This window comes from Ostrinia furnacalis, unplaced genomic scaffold (genome assembly GCF_004193835.3).
Source record: "Ostrinia furnacalis isolate ACB-3 unplaced genomic scaffold, ASM419383v2 OfSCF0635, whole genome shotgun sequence".
Lineage (NCBI taxonomy): Eukaryota > Metazoa > Arthropoda > Insecta > Lepidoptera > Crambidae > Ostrinia > Ostrinia furnacalis.
In genome coordinates this window covers 48444-65769 of record NW_021130874.1, presented here as the reverse complement: position 1 = coordinate 65769, position 17326 = coordinate 48444, and the positions used below count along the sequence as shown (strand labels likewise).

Here is a 17326-nt window from a genome sequence, read left to right as displayed (position 1 = left end):
TTCCGATAAATTAATGTGAGGAGACGTGCGATTCGTCTCCCACACTTCCGACCAATGTTCGACCACCACCGTTCGACCGACCCACCTTCGACCAATGACAGGTCGCGCGACCGATGAAAGTTCACGCGACCTGTCATTTCCCTATGATCGCGCCGGCGATGGCGATCTGCACGCGTTGGCGTGGCTGAAGCATAAGATAGTTATCGTTACATTCCCTCTAATATGGTCGAGTGAAGCGATGGCTGGTTCACTCGTCATGTCTGTGAACAGGCGCTGCTTTCGGGGACTGGTCAATCCAAGTTATTCAAATTTATGTATGCGAGTCATTTCTACTAGTATCTTAATATGTAAGTCTAGATATTAGCACGTCACTACCTTGTTTAATATACCACGCAATCTTGTATACCCATTCTTATAAGATACACCATACAAGAATGCATGGTAAATTCAGTGAACTGCTCCTGAATCGAATGTACCTACTACTACTATTTCTATTTATTTATATTAACCGGCAGACAGTGGTGACTGAGTTTGTTGCGGCGCTTCTTCTCAGCACTTGCCAAATGTTGGTCTCGAAGCGCTGGTAGGGTAAAAAGATTATGAGACATGTAGAGGCTCCTTAAGAGCAAAATGACGATTTGTAAGAACTATTTATTAGTCCAAACAAATAAAGAAATTTTGACTTTGACTTTGAGTGGATTGTTATAAGAGCATGTTTTTATTTGTTTTCAGGCAAAACCAAGATCCGGCTTCCCAGCGACCGACTATCCATCAGCTCGCTTCGATGTTGGCTTACATGGAAAGGTACGTGTTATTTTATAGACCTAGTGCTTAACTCATTCAGTGCCGGAGGTATGGGAGCCGAAGACGTGACATTGACATAATAATATTATGACATGACAGAGCACACAAATCTGAAGTACATTTTGAAGTCTCGCTGACGTTTGACGTTCCAAAAACATCTTCCTGTGCCGCTCCTATACCTCCGGCACTGACTAAGTGCTAGACCAGCGGTTCCCAAAGTTATTTAGTCAACTGCCCACTTTGAGAATAAATTATTTTTTAGCGCCCCCCATTTTTGTAGTCAAGAGCTCAGTCGATGTCTAAGAGTCCTCCTAGTAGATGACGCCTCCCAAGCCTCTACACAACGTCCCGAATTTTTTTCTGGGTCTCTTACCGCCCCTATTTAAGCCTGCAGCGCCCACAAGGGGCGTTATCGCCCACTTTGGGAAAGACTGACCTACAAAACCTCATATTTAAACAAAAATTAAGAAGAAAAAGTTTCATATCTTAAAGAAATTCTTCATGTCAGAGCGGAGAAGAGAAGTGTTATGATGGTTATGAGTAATCAATCAGATTTCATTATCTTCACTTCTCTTTTTGGCACGAAATTTAAATATACATACAGGGTGGAAATGATAACTGTTCTCACTCGATTATTTCTAAACTATACATGATATCGAAAAACTGGTTATTGATCCTGAAAGTGCTTCACGAGCTCTTTCACACGGTACCAATAAATAGGTTACAGAATAAACTGGAACTATCCGAAAATTCAATGTTTCCAGCTTCCATACATTTGGTAAAGTTACAAACAAAAAATAAATTACACTTCTAATATTGTGTGGTTGGCATACATTTAGTATGGAAGCTGGAAACTTTGAATTTTCGGATAGTTCCAGTTTATTGTGTAACTTATTATTGGTACCGTTTGAAAGAGCTTTTGAAGCACTTTCAGGATCAAATAAGTTTTTCGATATCTTGTATAGTTTAGAAATAATCGAGTGAGATCACTTATCGTTTCCACCCTGTATAACTCAAAGGTGACTGACTGACATAGTGATCTATCAACGCACAGCCCAAACCACTGGACGGATCGGGCTGAAATTTGGCATGCAGGTATAACGTTATAACGTAGGCATCCGCTAAGAAAGGATTTTACGAAACTCCACCCCTAAGGGGGTAAAACGGGACCCACTCGTACGAAGTCACGGGTCCACTAGTACCAACTATTTATGTAATATGTGTGTTAATTGTTTTTTTTTTCTCTTCTTTTATTTGTTCATTTGGATTTTCGTGTCAAATAAACGTTTTTCTATTTATATTTCTTATCTCAGCTCCGCGCCGCCGCCGCTGTCAAAATCTATAGAAAAATTTGACGGCCCGTCCCTTCTCCGCTCTGCTCCGCTCCGTCTTGGTGGAAATCAGGCCTTAGTTATAAATAATAAATAAATAAATAAACAATAAATAGTTTATTTCCAAACCATAACACTATTACAGCTTAAAATCTTAATCACGTTAATTGATAACTTCGTGTTAGTCATCATTTCAGCCATAGGACGTCCACTGCTGAACATAGGCCTCCCCCAATGATTTCCACAATGACCTATTGGTAGCGGCCTGCGTCCAGCGCCTTCCTGCTACCTTTATGAGGTCGTCGGTCCACCTTATGGGTGGTAGTTAGTAACATTGTTTATTTTTGACTATTATATTGCAGAAACGGAGACCCCGCCTACTGGTCGAGCAGAGACCCATCGCGAGGCGACAGACTGTGGGAGGATTTGACGTCACGACTCAACGGTGTTAAAGGAGGATGCAGGAGGGACACGGAGGCTTGGCAGGAGGTATGTATTGTTTATAATAATTTAGAGTTTAGACAAACGGAGGCGACAACAGAGTTGTAAGAAATTCGAGTCTTTTAGTCTTCATTTTTAGACTTGTCTAATGGACAGTTTGACAACATTCTCCAATAATTCGAAATCACAACTTTTCTAAAAAGACACTTCATTCTGGTCTTAAAAACTTAATTAATTTTAAATTATCTGTAAATATACGATTTTTGGTCGCATTGTAATTGAAAAAAGTAGTTTAATTGAGTTGACAAAATAGTGACGTCATTTGCTTGTACTGCCATACAAAATCTATGGAAGAGTTTCGTTTTGACAGTTTTAAAAAGTACGTCAATTGATTGGTGGTGTCAACATGTCTATTGAAAGAAAGAAAGAAAAGTATTTATTCGATTATTAAAATTCCTTAGCGATTGGAGTCGCTTCTCAAACTAAATTTTAAATAAACAACTTGAAAAAATCGAATTGCCTAAGGCGAGAATTGAACCCACGACCTTTCGCTTGCCGGGTGAATCTTCTTCCAAGCAAGCAAGCTTGAGTTTACGAAACTTCACCCCTAAGGGGGTATAACGGGGTGCACGCGTACGAAGTCGCGCGAAAATAAAACAATGTTGGTCCTCAACCTGTGGGTGGCCTTTTTGACAACTTTATTATTATTTTTTCCTTTTTTCTTTCTCCTTTTGATCTAAAATGTTATGAATGTATTTATTTTTTACTATTATGTTGTCAAATAAAAAAAATTCTTTCTTTCTTTCTTTCTTTCAACCCGTCTGGCCAGTACCCCACTGGCCTGGCTTTGACTTGTAGGTCAAAAACTCCACTTGCTTCTGGCACATTTTTGGTGAGGTTTTGGGGTCAAACGTCAGCGAGACTTCAAAATTCAGATTTGTACACTCTGTCACGTCATAATATGTCAATGTCACCCCTCCCATACCTCAGGTACTGACTGAGTTAGCGCTAGATCTATAATAACTATTTACTTCCAGATATGGTCAGAATGGAAAGAGCGAGCCAAAACGAAAGCAGAAGCTGATAAAAGGTTGACTCCGAGCGAAAAACGCATAATGGTCGTCATCCGGCCTCCAAAGAAGAAAAAGAAAAAAAAACATGCGTGTGAGCATACCACGGAATTCGCACATGTGAGTGATTGATTACGAAGGACTATACACAAAACATCAATTATTTGAAAGAAAGAAAGAAAAATATTTATTCGATGCAAGTAGGTACACAGCAAGATAATAACTAAATCTAGACAACAGAACGTCTACAAGCACCAAAATGGCATCAGCTCAGTATACGCCGTGACGGCAGAGAGCGCATCACGACCACTGGTATTCTGCGGATGCCAGTTGAGGTAAAGGGCGCAGCTCGCCCAGGAACAATCGGTTAACGTAACAAGTAATTTTAAACATAGATAGCCTAGACAGATTTTTCCGTCAGATAGAATAATTATAAAATATTAGACTCGTATTAAATGATAAAAGTGCTACATCGAGTTGAAATGTCGCGTTACGTCACGCTTGAGTAGATTTTTTACTCAAAAGTGACGTCACGCGTCATTTCAACTCAATATTGTCAGGTGGTGTTAGGTAAATGGGTATATGAGCCGGCACTAGACCATGTTAACATGGGCATATAAATGGTATGGTGAAGTCAGAAAATTGATATCTTCATTTTAATCATTTTAATTTTCATACAAGTCGGATTTCATAAAATTTATTTTGTATAATATCACCCTGTATAATACTGTAATTATTCAATTATGAAAAAAATAAAAAATATGTCTCCAAATTTTTTCTATTATCTGTCTGAGACGGACTAAATAGAATTTAGATTTCATTACCCACTCATCATCCCAATTATGATTGTGACATGATGATGATGATGATGATGATGATGATGATGATGAATATGATGACATTACTCAATATTGAAACTTATTGTTTCAGATACAACCTACAGAAGATTTGGAGTTGCAAGAGGCGTACGCGTACCTACATCAATTTGAAATGCCAATGAAGATGTAGCTATATTGTTATTTGTTAGCTAGGTTTTAATAAAAAATCAATCAAAAATTACTGTTTTTAATTCAATTCAGTAGACTGGCGTATAAACCAATTTTAATAATAAAAAGACAGATAAAGGACAGCTCAATTTTAATATGTACTCAAAATTAAAATTAAAAACCTGCAATTAGTCTAAACATACAATTAGTTAACTTAGAAATTATACAGACCATAGAAAATAAAAAATATTCCAGTATTACTATAATTTAATCAATATTGTATAATGTTTATGTACATAGTGAACTACACGAAATAAACATTTGACGAAGATTTGATATTATTTCCATTATTTTTTCATCTACCTACTCCCTAAATAATTTTTTACAAGCTAGATAGCAAGAAGCTAAAATTAAATATGCTTGCTATGAGAATGAGTCTATCAAGTCACTATAGTTTACGTTTGATGGTTATTAATTGACGTAAAAACTACTGAAAGGTTTTTTATAAAACCAAAGGGGGGATTTCACCCATCTATACTAATATTATAAATGCGAAAGTAACTGTCTGTCTGTCTTGCTTTCACGCCTAAACCACTGAACTGATTTTGATGAAATTTGGCATAAAGACAGTGAGTCCCGGGAAAGGACATGATAGTTTTTATCCCGGTTTTTGAAACAGGGACATGCGCGATAAAGTTTTTCTGTGACGGACAAAATACCATGCAGGCGAAGCCGCGGGCTGAAAGCTAGTAAAACTATACAATGCATTAAAAAAAACATCTGTTGCTCGCGTTCCTTCAAATTCAAATTCAAATTCAAATTCATTTATTCACAGAAATACACGTCCATTAGATGTTTGTAAATAATCAATTAATAAATAATTCTGTTAAGTTCCAAGTTCTGCCGGTAGTACAATGGTCAAAACCATCGAATTATTTGTAGAACCACTGCAATCTTCCGTGATTCATTTGGTAGGTAGGACTGAGTAGAACTACTGGCAAGGCACGTAAAAAGTACATTAAGCTCAAAATAGGCAAATTAAATTAGAATAAATTTTGTAATTTAGAAAATTAATAAAATTCCGATAGCGAATCCATTTCGAAAATTAATTTTTAATTGTCTACAAACAGGAAGGAAACTTCGAAGGATTTCAAATTTCGCGCCATTTTGCGTTTTGTTAATGTCACGCACACATAACTTACATTCGTAATCCAATCCCCACAGTTAACATAAATTGCACTCTTTAACTAATATTGCATTTAAATCAAATTCAAACAATAAAATAGTTTATCTTCCATACATCCGCATATTTTAAGAATATTGTATTCAGTTTTTATTCTAAAAAATGTTTATTCATGTCGGTGCAAGAACGAAACGCTTCACCTCTGCATTCCGGTTCACGCATACGGCATACATCTTATGTTATGAATTTATGTTTCTGTCAAAGTTTTATATTATAATATAGATGACCCACGCTGAACTGTCCCACCAAACTCAATGACAGGGGGGCGCTACCATCGTTCAACTATATGGTTTCCAACATGGCAAAAATCTGAACCAGCGATCCGGTATTGACGGTGGCGCCCCACTGTCAATGTCATCGACAGGACAGTCCAGTATTTTGGAACTATACCTACCTACATTGAATAATAAAATTGACTTGACAGTTTTTGTATGGGAAATATGTCAAAATGACAATTTTTTTTTCTGAGTTAGAAGAGCTCACAGATAAGGATAGATGCAGCATGTGTCAAAATTTGTATGAAGCCGAGCGTGCCACTTTTTAAACGTCATTAGTGTCATTTTAGCGAATTTTAGTGATTGCCGCAACGTAAAAGTAATCGTATCATCGTACTGCATTCGCAAAGTCATCGAATGATATCGTGTGACTCGATTCAAAAATTAATTAATTCCGATAAAACTGATATTTTATTAAATGTATAGCTAGTAGACTGTGGATTAAAATAATTATGTAGCGGTAGACGTTATTCTACAATTCTACATTATTAATTTGCAAATAATATTTTTTTTGTGCCTAATGTTTATGAAAGTAATGATCGTTATTCCATTATGTTAAATAGTACTACTAGTAATTCATACTTAATTCCATACTTTTAAATATCCTAGTAAGTAAATGACCTACTTTCATAAAATAAAGACTATTTTACTCAAGCTTTTTATTTTTAATAAATGTAAAAATGCGTAGTTTTGCCAATACGTTTTTTTCATAAAGCTAAGTCAGGTACCTAGTTTTGAAGATATTTCTAAACGACAAAATCTCGGGCGTCGTATACATAGTAGTATACTGCGATCACTGACCTAACTTCTTGATTTGTATATTTCGACGTTATACAGTGCACTCTGTCTTCCGCGATCACTGATCTAACTTGTTTTATAATTCTTCTTCTGCTACTTTATTAATTACATATTTGTTACTCGTTGCTGTTAATTACAATTCTCAATCCGTAAATAATTTCTTCTCTCTACCGTGTTCGTACTACTGTCCTCGTAAAATCATCGTATCCGATTGTTGTAATCGGATTACATGAACATCACTCGACCATGTATGTCCATTTGGACATATCGGAATGGCACGCTTTGACTAGCAACTTGCTGTATCTACTCTAATCCATATCTGTGGAAGAGCTCTTTGCGTAGAAAGGAACACAGAACACACTGAGCGTGTGCCATGAATTGGATGTTTGTGTTTTATGTGTGATTTTGTTGATTTTCCCGACAAATTAAAAGCGATGTCTCGTCAAGAGTTGATCTCCGAGCAAGATAATTTTAAAACAGTGAAAGAAAGTGAGATTTGCGTGTGTTGCTTGTCAAAAAACGTCGGTTTCGTAAGTTTGACAACATGTAAACACTACAGTTTGTTCGAGAGTCTCATCAACTTCGAGGTATTAATTGTTTATTTACGCATTTTCTTTAATTTTAAAACCTATGATATTGTTCGTAAAGTTATTGTTTTGTTCCGTTTTGATATTGAAAATGATCGTATAGTAAAGCTGTCAAAGATTGGCATCTCATACAAAATGGCTGATATTTTTTTTTATTTACACTAACATATTTACCAGGTTTTACCTGTCTTAGATATTATATTTCATGGCTAATCGAATAGGGATGTTAAGAGCATTAAATATTTTCCAAAGAAAAAAAAATCTAACTGTTAAACTATTGTCCTGCGCGTATAGTGTTAGCACTCACTCATGAGCTATCGTGCTTAAAATACCTTACATTAAAATAAAAATAAAATAGGTAGCATCCAAATGTTTTATTTCAATGCTAGATACAGTAGGCGCGCGAGTTCATGTCCATCGGGGCCTTACTTACTTACTTATTTACTTACTAGCTTTCCGCCCGCGGCTTCGCCCGCGTGGAATTTTGTCTGTCACAGAAAAACTTTATCGCGCGCGTCCCTGTTTCAAAAACCGGGATAAAAACTATCCTATGTTCTTTCCCGGGACTCAAACTATCTCTATGCCAAATTTCATCAAAATCGGTTGCGAGGTTTAAGCGGGAAAGCGTAACAGACAGACAGACAGACAGACAGACAGACAGACAGAGTTACTTTCGCATTTATAATATTAGTTGGGATACTTTCTTATAAGTTGCAAATATACTCAACATCAAATAAACCGCACCTTCCGCGACGCGAACTTTAACGATTTTCTTCTGACACAGTCATGGTGCCCCAACAATATTGGTGTTATTTGAAAGCCCAATAAATAAACATGAAGAAAAACACATTTAATTTCTTAATAAATCATTAACATGTACCTACCATAAATGTGACTTGAAAAAATACCTCACTTTGGGCCCACCTAAGCTATGGGATCAATTAGACCAATTTTTATGGTTATAAAACCAATTAATGATCTCACGTGTCCTCTTTAACAGATGGATAGCGATTAATCCCAACTTAACAGTTTTATAGACATAAAAGTTGGCTTTAGCGTAACTACCTATTTTTTGAAGAAGTGACTCTGGATCCATTTTTGGGGTAAAAACCTTTCCTTTAATGAAATGAAGGTTAGAACTAGGCTTTTAAAAGGTGCCAATATTGGTGGGAAGTGGGGATGCATACGTTTGAAAATGCTTGTCGCGGGAGGTGCGATTTATTTGATGTCGAGTGTATAATTATGGAATAAGTAGATAAGGTTGTGACCTACTTAATTGGTAATAATAATAATTATCGATATCGACATTAGCATAATTAGTTAGGTAACAGCACTACCGCATTCCTCAGGATGGACATGAACTCGCGCGCCTACTGTAGGTACTTTGGAAGTACTTATTTAATTGGTGTCATCATAGCATCGTAGATAATGAAAAAACTTCAAAACACCATTAAATATTTCTCCTCCAATATGTAAGTATCAAGCCAAATCAGCAGAGAGAAGGCTAAGCAATTTATTTATCTACAAAATATACATTATTCAAACAAACGTCTAAGTACTTATCTTTATTGTCCTTTGTTGAAATTACTTTGAATTAGCTGAAGGCAAAATTGCAAGAAAAAATGTTGTTTACTTACAGCTTTGTAAAACTGGATTTTCCAAATCGATTTAATAGTTTCAAGGCTACTTTAATTAAAACTAAAAATACAGCAAACCGAAATACCTACTAGTATCTAGAGTAGAGCGTAAAAATTTCCGAATACCTATCAATATCTACTTAGTATAATGATAATATTATTATTTTCTTAAGTTCTGAGTGTCGTTATTATCTTAATTAGTTCTTTATATTAATTTGGAAGTTTGTAAATAGGTTTAAGCTACAACATTGTAAAGTTTTAGTTTTATCGAAATCCGCCCAGTAGTTTCACACTTTCTTAGCACCCTGTGCACTTCTAGTAGACCTTATTAGGAACCTACATGCCAAATTTGGAATCTCTAGACCCTGTGGTTTAGGCTGTACGTTGATATGTTAGTCAGGCAATTTTTCTTTTTATTTAGTTTTAAAGGTCATATCACACTTATCAGCCCGGAAAGGCATTAACATCATATCGCCTTTCGCTGCGAGGCGCAGCGAGGCACGGATACCTGTGCGTTACAGTACGGAGTTTCATACAAAGAATACTGACCGACTCGAGTTGATACGGCTACGATCCGTTTCCGGGTTGATAAGTGTGCTGCGTTCTGGATGCCTAAATTATTATACCTAACTTAGAAGCTAGGTTTGCTACTTACTAGTTTTATTTTAAATAATAGGAGTTTTTTTTTATTTCAGTTTCAATATGACAACTTAGTGATTTGCCGCCGTTGTCACCATTTTTTGAATAAAATAGACCTATTTAAAGAACAAGTCGAAGAATGTCTGGAAATTGTACTAAAGAGTCAACAGGTAAATGTTTTTGTTATTAAATAGGTTTCATAAAGTTGACCTAGGAAAGTATTCCTTGAAGTGGCACACTTAATCAATTCGAATCAGATCGTAGATGGTCGTAGAATTGCCAAACTTAGTGGCAGTGGGTGGGGAACATAGCTCGTAAAGGAGCTGTTGGTTGGGGCAAAAAAAAATCTTATATTACCATTATTTCTAATTTTTGTATTCTTTTCACAGCTTCCGCTTGCAGCTCCGTCAAAAAGATTCCAAAATTTTATCTGTTCACGCACAGAACAATACACTACCTTCAATGATAACATTATCGTGAAAATTGAGCCTTTGATTGACCACAATCAAACATTAGAAGTCCACCAACCATTACAGTATGATTTAAATACAGATGTAAAAATTGAAAACGACAGCTCGGATCTCGAAGTCGACGTGCCTTTGTCTGAAATAAGAAAAGATGAAGAGAAAAGAACTAAGAAGAAAAAAAGGAAAAAGGTGCCAGAAGTTGCTGTGCCAAAAAAATCTAATACCGAAATTAAAAATTTGGGAGATAAGTACGATGGAAAGATTGCTATTGTGAATTTGGACAGAGAGGAGGTGATGTTGGAAAGAGAAAGAGAAGCTAGAAAAGAGTCGTACTTAAAATTGCCTTTCAAATGCGAGGACTGTATAACTGGGTTTGATCACGAAATAAATTTGAATGAACACATGGAAAAACGCCATGGAAAGGTACGTTGAATAGGTTTGGTTTTATTTTTCTAGAGGCAGAGTAGAATAGGACCACCCCCACTCTTCGAATGTATGTCGTAAGGGATAAATTAATATGCGAACATCAGGCCTCCCCACTCCCCAACCCGTCTGGCTAGCGTGGGAACTGTAGAACAAATCCTCCATTTCTCTCTGGTAAATTGGAGGGGATTAAAGTCATAGCAGACTTATTAACTCGGAAAGCGATCAGCACCGTATCGCCTTTCGCGAGCTGTTATCGACTTCGTGAACTGTCAATCGCGAGGCGAGGCGTTTACGTTACCTTACGGTGCAGATAAGTGTGCGTTGCAGTATGTAGTTTCATACAAAGAATACTGATCGCCTCAACTTGTATCAACTTATGATTCCTTTCCGGGTTGATAAATGTGCTACCTCCGTTATCCTGCAGTGGATACTAAATGATGATGTCAATACTGACCTAACTGCGACACTATTTATTTCATAGATTTTATTTTAATTACAGAAAAAGGGCGGCTACGTGTGCGATATATGCAAATCAAATCTAAGCACTTTGCCATCCTACAAGGAACACTTAAAGCGACACTCCAGAAGGTAAGTCTCAATATTACCTCAAGTTGACTGGTAGAGAAAGTATTGTGGCATTAATTCCGGCAATTGTACTTTTTTGTGCACCAAGTTGGCAAAGAATTTATGGCATTAAGTTACAGATTATGGCATTAAAGTTTAAAAGACGAAGCACACTTATCAACCTCGAAACGGATCGTAACCGTATCAATACTGACCAGTATTCTTTGTATGAAACTCCGTATTGCAATGCACACTTATCCGCACCATAACGTAAACGCTTCGCCTCGCAGCGAAAGGCGATTCGGTGTTGATACCTTACCGTGTTGATAAGTGTGCTATGGACCTTAAATAAAATAGTATTGTTTAATAAGATAAAGGTGTCTAATAAGGTCCGGCCGCCAATACGGCCAGATACCTAATAAGGTCCTATAGTTACAAATATATTTTTTTACTTGTACCTACAATGTTGTTCATGCATGCGTTCACTTGGACTTGACCACAGACGGTGTCCAGTGTGGAAAATCTTTTAAAGTTCGACCAAACCTCTGTCGGCCATTGGCCATTAATACTTGCTATTTTGTTCTATCGTTCGTTCATTTCAAGTTTCAACCTAATGCCGTCCACTGCTGGACACAGGTATCCCCCAAGGATTTTCACAATGACCGTTACGTACGTGCGACTCACCAGATTGTCAGTCCACCAAGTGCGACCTGCCTACTCATTTTCTTGAAATCATTATCTACTTTTTAAAACCAAATCCAACCTTCTCTCCGAAGATACGAGTGCCTGGACTGTGGTAAAAGGTACAACAACGTGTACTCAGTGGTGAAACACTACAATGACACCCACGGCGGCGTCATAGAGACCACGTACACTTGCCACGAGTGCGGGTTCACAACTGAGTAAGTTACATTAAAAGAATACTTCACTTCGAACTCCTCCTATGTTCTTCTGATTAATTTCGTTGCGGGTCCAATGACATGTTTACCTTTCCCCCGGGACAAACTTGACCTTCACTGGTTGGGTTATTGGCGGTCAAGCTGTAGATCCTGGCTACACAGGAGTTGCAGCGGTGGGATCGAGAGGTGTTTCGTGTAGACGCACTGGGGGCCAAAACACGAATCCCTTCTGTAGACGTAACTTTTTAAAAACATGTCATACAGTACGCCTAGAAAGTCCCGCGTCTTGTCCCCGGGAAGATTACGTAATCTATGAAGCACATTTATCAACCCGAAAACGGGTCGTAACTGTATCAACTAGTCACATACACTTAGGCAACGTACACTTATCCTCACCGTAACGTAAACGCCTCGCCTCGTGGCGAAAGGCGATACGGTGTTGTTGATCCCTTTTTGGATTGATAAGTGTGCTATGACCTCTAATTAGCGACATGTTTCGCAACATGTTGCTCCATTTGACAAGTGTATCCGTGGTTTTAACGATGATGTTGTGGGCAGGTCGCACCGCGGCTTCCGCTACCACCGCGACAAGCACAAGCAGAAGGTGTCCTGCAATATCTGTGGCAGCACCTTCGTAGCGCCCGCGGGGCTTAAGGTGCACATGTAGTGAGTATAAACATCATAGTCATACCACCTAAGTCCGGTCGCCGAGCAAATAGAACTTCGTCCAATGACCCCAAGCTACCCATCCTTATCGCTCGCGTGTAATTATATTGCTGTCGCAACTGTGCGACGGGCGGCCGCAGTGAGTGTGCGAGAGCGATATAATTTAATTGCGCGATCGATAAGGATGGGTAGCTTGGGGTCATTGGACGAAATTCTTGCTCGGCGACCGGACTTCAGTGCCGTTTTGGATGCAATAAATTATTGAGTTCTAGCCACCGCCCGCGACTTCGTACGCGTGGGTGGATAAGTCCATTACAAAAGTATCGAATTAATAAAAACAAAAATTCAATTAAATAGCACACACAGTTTATTTGTTTAACATCTTGCTTGCACTTAATCACTGTAGCCGTGGCGGAGTTAATGCCAAGTGGCATTCTCTACCAGTCAATAATATCTCGGGGAGTTTAACTTGAAATAATCGAACTGCCTAAGGCGGGAATCGAACCCACGACCTTTCGCTTACCGAGCGACTGCTCTACCATCTGAGCTACTTAGACACTCGATGAACCCGTCGAAATTTTCAAGTGTAATACTAATACGCTGTTGCGGCCGCGTTTGTTTCATCAATATTGAGTAGTACTACCCACATCCAACAAAAATATTGTTACAAATATTTGACTGTCGTGGGTTCGATTCTCGCCTTAGGCAGTTAGATTTTTTCTAGTTATTTATAATTTAGTTTGGGAAACGACTCTAATCGCTAAGAAATTTTAATAAGTGCTAGCTTTTGCCCGCGGCTTCGTCGTCAGCCAAATGACGTCCACTGCTGGACAAAGGCCTCCCCCAAGGTTTTCCACAATAAACGGTCCTTCGCGCTTTTGCCCGTGGTGCGTGCCCCGCATCGTCATAAATTATAGCCTAATGTTACTTTGGGTTATAAAGAATAATACTGTAAAGTTTCATCAAAATCCGTTCAGTAGTTTTTGCGCGAAAGAGTAACAAACATCCATCCAGACATTTAAACTATCGTATTTTTAATATTAGTAGGATTAAATCTTAATTGCTTATTTCAGCACAGTGCACAAGCAATCCAGCCGAGTATATTCATGTGAGATTTGCAATAAAGTGTACAACGCGAAATCGGGTCTGGTCGGGCATATGACGGCGGTTCACTCTACATCCTATAGTGCGTACTGCACCAAGTGTTGCAAGTATTTCCGCACCGACCAAGGCTTGGCGCACCATTTGAAGACGCACTCCGCGCATATCTCGGATAAAGACAAAAGGTATGCCTGATATTAGAGCTCGTACAATCCAGTTTTGCGGTATCCAGTAATGCAGGACTCCTGCAAAAAACGGAATGTCTTCTCTGTGGGAACAAGGTCTTATAGACGAAGATGCTTAAAATAATCCAGCCGTGTGAACTCGTGTGAGATCTGGTGTCATTAAGTGTACCTAATTAGCGTCATCCAGTGTCATTGTAATTATTAAGTGTCATTGGTATCATTCAATGTCATATTTCCGACAAAGACAAAAAGTATGCATAGACATTAGACGATTATTTGACCAATAGTGCGTACTTATTGTGCCGAATGTTATACGCACTTCCGCATCGGGTATAAGGCTTGATTTCCTCCTACGCTGACGTCGGTCGCGTACATCGGTCGAGCGTATGAATAAACACAATGTTCTATGAAGCATAGCACTGCAACGCCGTCGTCAGCGGCAGATGATTACATAGAACTAGTGTGTAATTGTGCGCGCCGCTGACGTCGGTCACCGATGTCAGCCTAAAAGGAAATCAAGCCTAAGCAATGGTGCACTTTATTTTAACTATTGCATGCCCGATATGGTTAACACTGTTGTAACTCATTGTTTTGCAATGTGAACAGCGCATTGTACACAGTTTTGGTAATAAAGATTATTCTATTCTATTCACCATTTGATGATTTGAACTCCGCTCCGCGCTTACCTTTTTCTGAGGACGATAAGAGTTTTTTTAAAGATTGTCTTATTAAAAGATTTCCTAGGAAATAAGTGTAGATTTTAAGGACGAAGCACACTTACCAACCCGGAAACGGATCGTTACCGTATCAACTCGAACTCGAGACGGTTAGTATTTTTTTCTATCTGCACCGTAAACGCCTCGCCTCGCGGTTGACAGCGCGCGAAAGGCGACGACAGCTCGCGAAAGGCGATACGGTGTTGATCCCTTTCCGAGTTGACAAATCTGCTATTGACCTTAAAAAATTACAAAAGATAACTTTATTGAATCAAAATCAATTGGACATGGATTGTCCAATTGATTTTATTTACACGCGGTTATTGTCTTTCAGATTCAAATGCAGCGAGTGCGACGCGAAGTTCTTAAATAAATCTACTTTGCAAGAGCACACTGACTTTGTGCATCTCAAAAACATGAAGCACGAGTGCTCGGATTGTCAGAAGGTATGTATGGGAAACGGGACTATTCCCACCTCTCGTTCCCACCGCTGCAACTCCTGTGTAGCCAGGATCTACAGCTTGACCGCCAATAACCCAACCAGAGAAGGTCGTTTGGGAAGTAAGGCCCGGTTCTCACTAAGGCGGAGCGGAAAAGTGACGACGGGCTGTGCAGATTGAAAATAATGAAATCTGATTAGTTATTCAAAACTCTTCTGCGCTCTGCTCTGCCTTGGTGGACACCAGGCCTAACCTACTGGAGCTACTCTACAATCATACTTGAAAGTTGTATATGACGTCACGTTATTTCACCAGGTGTTCAAAAACGCTTCTGCTTTGAAGAGGCACTGCGACTTCGTTCACAAAAAAATTCGCCCACCTAGAAACCATATTTGCGATCACTGCGGCAGGGGATTCTTTGTAAGTGCTGGTTTATTCTATTACTTCTAAACTAATATTATAAAGTTGAAGAGTTTGTTTGCTTGAACGCGCTAATTTCAGGAATTACTGGTCCGATTTGAAAACTGTTCCTTCCTCGTAAACGGGTTGGATAGCATTCATCGAGGAAAGCTTTAGGCTTTATAGCCTTACTAGCTTTCCGCCCGCGGCTTCGCCCGCGTGGAATTTTGTCTGTCACAGAAAAACTTTATCGCGCGCGTCCCTGTTTCAAAAACCGGGATAAAAACTATCCTATGTTCTTTCCCGGGACTCAAACTATCTCTATGCCAAATTTCATCAAAATCGGTTGCGAGGTTTAAGCGGGAAAGCGTAACAGACAGACAGACAGACAGACAGAGTTACTTTCGCATTTATAATATTAGTTGGGATACATCACCCTACAGCCGATAGGGGTGGCGCAGTAAAGAAAAATGTTGCAAAAACGGGAAATAATAAGCCGTTTGGTTCCAGTAAAGTAAAAAGCACCACCCCTACTCTTCCCTAGTAGTGGTTAGTAGCTAAGGGACAATATGCGAACATCAGGCCTCCCCAACCTGTCTGGCCAGCGTAGGGAGTGTAGGACAAATCCTTCATTTCCCTCTATAGGTTACTCTATGACCATTTTTTAACGGAACTATTCCCACCCCTCGTTCCCACCGCTGCAACTGCTGTGTAGCTAGGCTTGATCGTCAATAACCCAGCCAGTGAAGGTCAAGTTTGTCCCGGGGGAGGGTTAAACTGTCATTGGACCCGCAACGAACTTAATCAGAAGAACATAGGAGTTCAAAGTTCCAGCTTCATGATATGATGATGATAATGTTTGTCGACAGACGCTGGCCATCCTCCAGGCTCATATCCGGACGCATACTGGCGAGCGTCCGCTACAGTGTCCGAAGTGTCCGGCAACGTTTGCACACTCCGCTGCGCTCTATACACATAACAAACTACTGCACAGTGGTGCTAAGGCTCAAAACTGATAGCAATGCGGTGATTGACATCAGTTGATACAAAGAGAATAATAATATTTACAGTCAGCATCATATAGTTCGTGACACCCAAAGTGGTAAAAAGTTGACTACACAACCTTATTCCAATTGTAACAAAGATTTGTTGCGAACTTTTTGGCTACGTTGGGTGTCACAAACTATTTGACGCTGACTGTACTACGTACAGAAAGTTTTCTTCGCGAAGGTATTTAAAAAAATGTCTACTCAATGTCGTACTTGCAACAAAAAACTGTTGTATGCATGTAATGTTCTTATTTTAAACAGTAACATTGTTGAATTAAATGAATACAAGTATTTTCAGTAAATAAAATTAAGACTTTGTTTTTTACACACAACAAAATAATACCTATACGACGTGGTGTGCTAGCTACCTACGTATTAGAATCAGTCTTACCTTTTTTTTAAACAAGTTTATTTAATCATTTATAATAATATTCTGAGCGTACCATAAACATAGGATTATTTTGAGAGATTAAAACAATTAATTTTATTTTTTCAAAATAGGCCTTATTAGGAACTAGGCCTTATTTGGATCTATTTATTTTTCAAATTAAAATTTTAATTAAATTATTGAAAAATATGGATAGAAATAATAGACGAAAACTT

At 38.6% G+C, this 17326-nt stretch overlaps 2 protein-coding genes and 1 non-coding gene across 5 annotated transcripts in view; 2 read left to right on the top strand and 1 right to left on the bottom strand.

The window, feature by feature from the left end:
• LOC114366486 (uncharacterized) overlaps positions 1-4822 on the top strand; it is a 40482-nt gene extending 35660 nt beyond the window's left edge. Inside the window, exons 22-25 of the mRNA XM_028323369.1 lie at positions 733-804; positions 2498-2624; positions 3614-3766; positions 4577-4822. Of these exons, the coding sequence (XP_028179170.1) occupies positions 733-804; positions 2498-2624; positions 3614-3766; positions 4577-4654 (430 nt within the window). The 3' untranslated portion in view covers positions 4655-4822. The remainder of the gene's footprint in view (positions 1-732; positions 805-2497; positions 2625-3613; positions 3767-4576) is intronic.
• A 2462-nt stretch (positions 4823-7284) lies between these two features.
• Positions 7285-16816, top strand: LOC114366492 (zinc finger protein 846-like). 3 transcript variants are annotated; one of them, XM_028323376.1, is made up of 10 exons: positions 7285-7535; positions 9868-9981; positions 10201-10701; positions 11204-11292; positions 12045-12170; positions 12726-12833; positions 13907-14119; positions 15170-15281; positions 15591-15695; positions 16544-16816. In XM_028323376.1, exons 1-10 carry the CDS (start codon positions 7344-7346, stop codon positions 16688-16690), a joined length of 1707 nt encoding a protein of 568 aa, XP_028179177.1. In that variant the 5' UTR covers positions 7285-7343; the 3' UTR covers positions 16691-16816. The 3 variants fall into 3 exon arrangements, with proteins under 3 accessions (XP_028179177.1, XP_028179178.1, XP_028179179.1); XM_028323377.1 differs by lacking the exon at positions 12726-12833; XM_028323378.1 differs by lacking the exons at positions 12045-12170; positions 12726-12833.
• TRNAT-GGU (transfer RNA threonine (anticodon GGU)) lies at positions 13318-13390 on the bottom strand. Its single transcript has one exon. It is a non-coding gene; the product is annotated as a tRNA-Thr (tRNA).
• Positions 16817-17326: the final 510 nt, after the last annotated feature.